Source organism: Antrostomus carolinensis, unplaced genomic scaffold, assembly GCF_000700745.2.
Source record: "Antrostomus carolinensis isolate BGI_N321 unplaced genomic scaffold, ASM70074v2 scaffold36588, whole genome shotgun sequence".
In the NCBI taxonomy this organism is placed as follows: Eukaryota; Metazoa; Chordata; class Aves; order Caprimulgiformes; family Caprimulgidae; genus Antrostomus; species Antrostomus carolinensis.
In genome coordinates this window covers 9,521-17,049 of record NW_010331534.1, presented here as the reverse complement: position 1 = coordinate 17,049, position 7,529 = coordinate 9,521, and the positions used below count along the sequence as shown (strand labels likewise).

At 40.7% G+C, this 7,529-nt stretch overlaps 1 protein-coding gene across 1 annotated transcript in view; it reads left to right on the top strand.

The window, feature by feature from the left end:
* JAG1 (jagged canonical Notch ligand 1) overlaps positions 1–7,529 on the top strand; it is a gene marked incomplete at its 3' end in the record, with an annotated part of 30,232 nt that overhangs the window by 13,232 nt on the left and 9,471 nt on the right. Inside the window, exons 4-5 of the mRNA XM_010173249.1 lie at positions 3,859–4,113; positions 5,108–5,168. Coding sequence (XP_010171551.1) covers positions 3,859–4,113; positions 5,108–5,168 — 316 coding nt within the window. The remainder of the gene's footprint in view (positions 1–3,858; positions 4,114–5,107; positions 5,169–7,529) is intronic.

Below are 7,529 nucleotides of genomic sequence, written 5' to 3'. Positions count from 1 at the left end.
ATCTGTAGGTCACTTCAGTCACTGTGCTGTACAAAGCTTTTCCTTTGTATTGCATCACTTTACTTACAGTCAGTTTTCCCATGGTTGAAGGAATAAGTCTTGAAGAACTAGTCAAGGAAACCATTAGAACTAAACAATTGTTGTCATATAAAGTGATGAGTTGGTTTTTATTTTAAGTCCAGGATTTTCTTTTACCCTAATTATTACTGAATTGTAAGAACTCTGTGAGAGGTCTGAAAATAAAAAAGAAAAGGCTGGGGAAGGGGGGGCTAGTAGGCTTTGTTTTCAGTAGCTGTAGCATCTTCTGATCAATGCAGTCCTTAGGAGATCCTAGATTGGATGCTTCCTTCCCCCCTCTACATTCCACTCCTCCTACGTTCCCTTTACCACATACTCTCTCTTGTCTCACTTCCAAGAGTGGCTTGCAGTTAAATTCTGGCCCTGTTGAAGTTGATGAGAATCATGCTTTGTTGGAGCCAAGATTCAACTTAAATGGTTTCCTTACTCTGGTTCTTGTCTAGATGCCATCTTGCTACTGTCGCTTCATACATAAAGCTAATGGGGCTGACGTTGCATCTCAGACTATGTCAAAGAGCTATTGTAAATTACTGGTATCAGTTGCATGTGAATTCCAGGCAGGCATAAGAGACTTCAGCACAATGTAAACCAAGCCATAGCTGGAAGTTGTCTGAAACAAAGACTTCAAAAAATAACTGTGTTGTCCTTGGCCACCCAAACTTCTTAGAGGAGTCTGGGCTTTCGTTGTTGTTGTTGTTGTTTCCTTCCTGATGATGGGTAATTATAATTTCCAGAAATTGGACCACTGAAAAGCAAAGGTGGGCAGTCAGAATAGCTAATTTCTCTGTCCCTAAAACCTCTGATACAGTTGCCTAACAAATAAAAAGACAGATAATTGGCTTTGAAATGTAGCCACAAAAAGTGAATGAAACCAACAAACTCTCTGACAGGGAAGTGCAGAGTGGAAGCTAAAGATGTACAGAAAGCCTCTCTCTTCCACTTCATCAATTTCTAATTGGTTAATGTTTCCTCTAACCTTTCTATCAAAGCATGGGATTCTGAGTCAGATGATGGCAGGGGAGTTAGGAAGATCACTTTCTCTCAAGCCTGGCTGACTGCTTCTTTTTATTTACTTAACCAGTGTGCTGCTTTGGGATTGCTTACTATAAAACTGAAACCATTGTTGGTGTGGGCTAAGGATGGAAGAGTTGTTGCAGCGCCTTCCCTGAGTCTGGGTCAGCACACTTGTGTAAGTGTGTACTGACAAGTGGGAATAGGGAAGGGCGGAGAAATTTTTGTACAAGAAGGAACATGCCAGTAGTTCATTGTGAAAACTGTGGGTTATGGCTAATGGAAAGGGACCTCAAGTCTGTGAGACCTGCCTTGAATTTAAATGTACGGTGGTAGCTTTATAACGTGTATCAAGTGAAAGGCATTTTAGCCATGATCCAAAGTGAAATCGCAGCTGGTTTTCATCTGGGCCCTTAAGAAGTCCAGTGGACTAATAAGGATGTTTCCATTTGAGTTCAGCCTGTGGTTAAGGGCTCAGAAGAGCTGGTGGCTGGAGTGAGATGTCAGTCGTACAGCAAGGACATGCTTCCTAATGAGCTGGCAGACAGGGGAAGAATGATAGAGCAGAGGCAAGAGGAAAGATCTCTTTTCCAAGGCGATTGTTTTTCTGGTGCCAAGGACTGAAGTAGCTGTCAGTGGTATGTTCCCAACGGGGAACAGGAAGAGACTGGAAAAGCAAGAGAGTATTGGGGGGCCGGGGGGGCAGTTTGCAAAACTAAATTGAGCGTCATCCCTCTTTTCTCCTGCCACTTAGAGGAGAAAAGGATAGAGTTGTTTTACTCGCAAGAAACAGGATGTCTTTATGCACAGACGTGGTATTTGGGGAAATGCATTTGCTTTCCAACTGTGCTGTAGATCAGGGTGTAATCTTGGCAAGTGCAGCAAAGCCATCTCCAGTACGCATGAGTGGAACCAGAATCGCCTGACTAGCCCCATTCAAGGCGAGTAGATATGCATCTGCTTAAGTACCTCTTAGAATTAGTCAGTAATCTTGTTGATGAGATCTAAGAGCCTTACACCTGCACAGTACAGGACATGATATTGCTCTGGATATACCAGTATGGAAAAGTCCTTAGGCGTCTGTGTTACTTGTGAATGGGATTTAAATTAATAAAGGTCTGCGTGCATTTGAAAGTCTTACACATAGATGTGGGGTTGGGGGCTTAGTGCCAACGAATAATAAAAACTGATTTAAATGGAAAATATCATAGAACCAGAAATACCAGAAGGTGAATAAGAAGTTGTCACCTTTCATTTCACACTGTAAACACTTAACGAGTGCTGTAGTCTCAAGCTAAGAATACCCCCCAAAATGGGTAAATGCTTACGGTGTCTGTGTATCGACACTCTTCCGTGGTTGTACAGCGAGTGCTTTGACTTAACTGTATCCCAAGCTGCAGGCAAGCAGGCAGGATCGAGTGGTGAATTGATAAAGGCTACCTGAGGCTTCAAAAGCCTGTTTGGAAGTTCTTTTTGAAAGCTAAAAATCAAAGGTCCTTAGCAAGACATTTCAAAGTGTTTTAGATGAAAAACTGCCCCTGTGTCATCTTAAGCTTGATGTAGCTACTTCATTAGTCTTCAACTCTGCCTTATGTAAAATCCCCAAACTTCCTTTTGTAATTGTTGGAAAAACAAGCTGAACATAAGTACATTTTAATTCTTAACACTCAGATGTGCCAGTGCTTCACACGCTGCTTTCTAACGCATCGTTGGCAAACTGCCCTTCTACCTAAAATTCTTCTGTCGCTGGATTATGCTCACATATACAGAGCAGTGTAGCCTGGTACTTGTTTTTGTTTTTGTACTCTGTCTGCAAGGATATTTTGGCTGTTTTATGATAAACTTTCACTTGGTAGTCAAGTGCTTGCTAGCAGCAGGTCGTAAGGTAGTGTCAGTTCATTTAAGTCACAAGACCCGGACTACAAAGTGAAATACCACAGATATATACAATGTTCTGAGCTAATGTGAAATATTATTATTTCAAGCCATAATTTAGACAGTTGTAGGGCTCTAAAAGCCAGAAGACTTTTGCTGGAACTAAATGTCAAGTACAAAGTCTAAACTTTGAAATGCTCTATAGAGGCAACAGGCATCTATAGTACATATATACGGTAATTTGAGTTCACTGCTTGGAGCTCTGGTAGTCTTGAATTTTTAGTGTCAACTAACATCTGAAGAGAGAACTTCCACAGTGTTTCTCAGCCAAAACCTGTTGAGATCACTGATATGGATTGAATGCCAGAGTTGCTAGTTTTCAATTTCATGTTTACACCAGAGTCCCAGAAGGCTGCAAGCCTTTTGTGGTGCTTATGTTCAGTTTGTAGACATTGCTTTATTAGGCTATTGTAGTAGGATGTTTTCGTAAATATTCCAGCTAAAAACAAAACTAGTACCATTAATGGAGAAGCAGGGAAAACCACATTATATACCAATCTGTTGGAGCTGGAAGTAAAAACAGTTGAATCTTCTTTAATCACAAAGTGTATGATTCTTATTGGATGTCCTACCGCTGCAAGAGGGATAAGTGATTGGCAGTAACCTACTAGTCCCTTTTGATTTCAAGCTTTGTTCAGTTTGATAATGCTGCATGGGTGTTTCAGTTAATGGTTTGTAGCTCCAGGGCAGCCTTATCTTACTCTCTAAAACAGAAAATTAATAAAACCATCTGGCTGCCTCAGAGAGTCTTGTCTGCAAAGCCAGAGAGCTCTGATGTGGGAGGTAATGATACCGAAATGAAGTTTTAACTCTGACATCTCTGCTGACTTCTAGATCCCGATCGCATTATTGAGAAGGCATCCCACTCTGGCATGATCAATCCAAGCCGTCAGTGGCAGACTTTGAAACATAATGCAGGAGTTGCCCACTTTGAGTATCAAATCCGTGTGACTTGTGCAGAACATTACTATGGCTTTGGCTGCAACAAGTTTTGTCGACCAAGAGATGACTTCTTCACTCACCATACCTGTGACCAGAATGGCAACAAAACCTGCTTGGAAGGCTGGATGGGACCAGAATGCAACAAAGGTTTGTGATGAATGCTTGAACCCCAGATGATCAGTGGGCTTGGATAGGATTTGAGTGCTTCCTCCTCTCCAGGTTGCAGTTCAGTGATCAGTTTGTGCAGACAGCAGGGCTAAGGACTGATGGGACAATGAGTAACTCACTACACAGAGAACTAGGAGCAGGAGAAGACTAGTTCCTGCCTTGTTTTAAAATCTTGGAGAGGTCTGACAAGCACTGGGCACTTAGCAGATGTGTTCCTTCTCTGATTATCCACATCTTTGCCCTTGGGAAGAAAACCCAGCCCATTGACTTCAATGGGAGTTCTGCTGCTGACTTCAAAAAGGATTTCCCCTTTGGTGCAGAACTTCAAGACAAGCAGGAAGGAGAGACTTGTTTTAGAGCTGACCTGGCAAGTGTTAAAGCTTTGGTGTTTGAAAAGTCCCAGGCTGTTTGTTCTAACTGAGATGATGTTTAACACCTTTATTAGGGAATGGCAACTTCCTAAGTAATTTCAGAAGGAGAAAGCAGGATTCTGAATAGGAACAGATTATTGTCATGTCTTGCAGACTGAGTTTACCTGCAATTTGAATAGACATTCACCTTAATATCCTGTCTGTTCAGAGATATGGTTCAAAGTAAATCTGGAGTAATTAAAAGTTGCTTTGAATTGGATGTCAAGCCAGGGAGAGTGGGTCAGTTCACCTCCAAAAGGCAGAGAAATGAAACATTTAGAGTTGAAGTGGCTTGCAGCTCTCTAAGGCGAGATGGTTTCCCTTGCATAGAAACAACTCTTTGAAGAGCTCTGGGCACGATCTCTGCAAAGCTAGATGATAGATTTCCTATCACAGGAAGCCACCTACCTTGGTTTTCCTTCCAGTAGACTTGATATGAGAGACTTGTTAAAACCTTGGATTTAGTAGGATTACAGTGCTGGTTAGAGATTAAAACATTCCCACGAGTGTGAAGGTGCAGGAACAGGCAGCATGCTGATACTCTTCTTTTTTTGTTTTAACAGCTATTTGTCGTCAGGGATGTAGCCCCAAGCATGGTTCTTGCACAATTCCAGGAGAGTGCAGGTAAATGTTCCCTCTCCCTCCTTTTTCTTCCCCCCTCCTTGCCCCCCAAATAATTAAACAAGCGGTGCTAAACACAATAGGATTGGGAGGGAGGGTGTTTTTGGAGTCATGTTTTTGACGAAGGCACATTATTCATGCTGACTTGCCCAGAATAAGAGGGGGAGCAGGTTTTTAATGCACTGATAATTTTAAGAAGCTTTTGGTTTGTGAAATGGTGGCACTGGGGGGAGGGGGGGGCTATGGGATGAATTGTGTGAATGCTGCCTAATGAGCACTAACTAATTGTTTCTGCATAAATAGCGCAAATGCTTTGTGGGTATGTTTTTTGTTTTGGTTTTTTTTTCAACAGCCTGATTAATAGGCTTTTTCAACTAGAAGCCTGAAGTACAGTGTGGCTTTTCTCTCCTCTTCTCCCTTTCACTGTTTCCCCCTTCCTCCCTCCCACTCCCTGGTTTCTTCCATCAGTAGGCAAAAGTCAAGCATTCTGTAGGATGGGATTAGTTAAATCTCTCGGTTCCTTTGCCATTGTGAGCCAGGCTCTGAGTGCTGAGAGGTTAATAGCTGGGATGAAATCTTGTCAGTAGGCTCTGTTGAATGCAAAATTTTGCTCCAGTGCTTTGATGTTCATTCTGTCCTGGCAAGGAGGCAATGAAAAGCAAAGTTTATCCGTAACCCAACAATTTGGAATGCCTTAAAATATATATAGCATATATTTACAGCACAGGGAGGTTTTCTCCCTTACTGATAGAGGGTTAATAGATATTAAATGCAGACATTCTTCGTCAACAAGCTGGTTTTAAGTTGCTTCATATAACCCTTTATCATATCTGTTTACATGCAATAGGGAATTGAGGGCTCCTGAGGTTACCAAATGTTGATATTGATCCTGTGAAGGAAGGGTTAAAAGTGAAGCTTGGGTTTTCATAAATAAAACTCCAAAGTCTGAAGGAACAGGAAGTAATTTTTCCGCCTAACAGACTTTGGCTGATTGTCTATTGCTCAAAACTTTTGCATGAAGTGGACTGCTTTTCTTTCTAAATGAGCTGTAGTTTGAACAAGAATGAAATCTGGAGTGTCTGACAGGCTATATTATATAAGAAGCTAGCCTAAATAATCACAGGAGTTCATTCTTTCTCTCTGTCCTTGTAATCCATGCTTCAAAACCAAAACAAATCATCAAGGAAAGTAAGGTAGGAAGTAACTTTTCCGCAAGAGACATGGCAAAGTGAAAGTCAAGCTGCAGGATGCTGTAGCTTATGTTCAGTGATTTTAATGTTTAGCAGCACTGATAGAAGGTGGTTAACCCTCAGAATACCAAATTCAAATCTTTTTTTAATTAAAAAAAAAAAAAAAAGCCTAGCAAGTAGTAGGAAGTATCAGGGGCCAGATGGCAAGAGGAGTGTATCAGTCAAGGCTACCAGTGATTTGTGCTTCTGTCATCAGAATAAACATGCCTTGTAGGGGTTGCTGTCTCCTAGTCAGAACAACAGGCTTTGTTTCCAGATTTTTTTTTTTCTTTCCTTTCTCTTTCGAAGTCTCTTACCTCCCACTCACTGCCCAGACATGCACTAGTGCTCTTATTTACTTAAGGTGCAACTTTCCCACACTTGATTTGCATAGTCTTGAAACAATGCTGTCCTTCTGGTGCTTTCAGATAACTTCTGCTTGCCAAGTTAGACCAATATCTTTAAAGTGAACACAGAAACAAGATTTTATTTTCTTTTAAGTTTTGATGAGTCATATAGCTTGTATGTTACAAATGCAGCAGAGTTTAAAAATAACATCCCAGCAGAAACTGCTCTGGGTTCTGGTACAATACACAACTTGCAAACGTTCTTAAAATATCCTTTTTCCTTTTGGTGCAAGTCACTTTCTTCAATGCAGGCCAGCCAACAAAACCATATTTACTCATGAATCACTCTACAAGGAAAGTTAACTTCAAATTTCTCATGAGAAACTGCTGCATACATATTATTAAACCAGAATTATTGCCATGAATCTTGTTCTGAAATTGATATCTCACTTTTTTTTTTTTTTAAATGCCCATAGCTTTTATCCAGTTTTGTTTGTTACACTTTGAAGCTGATGTTTGAAGAAAGTTGTATCTTTGGTTCTAAAGCTCATGGCTTTTTTCTGTATGTGATTTCTCATGAGAAACTGCTGCATACATATTATTAAACCAGAATTATTGCCATGAATCTTGTTCTGAAATTGATATCTCACTTTTTTTTTTTTTTAAATGCCCATAGCTTTTATCCAGTTTTGTTTGTTACACTTTGAAGCTGATGTTTGAAGAAAGTTGTATCTTTGGTTCTAAAGCTCATGGCTTTTTTCTGTATGTGGGGGGTTTTTTTTTGGTTT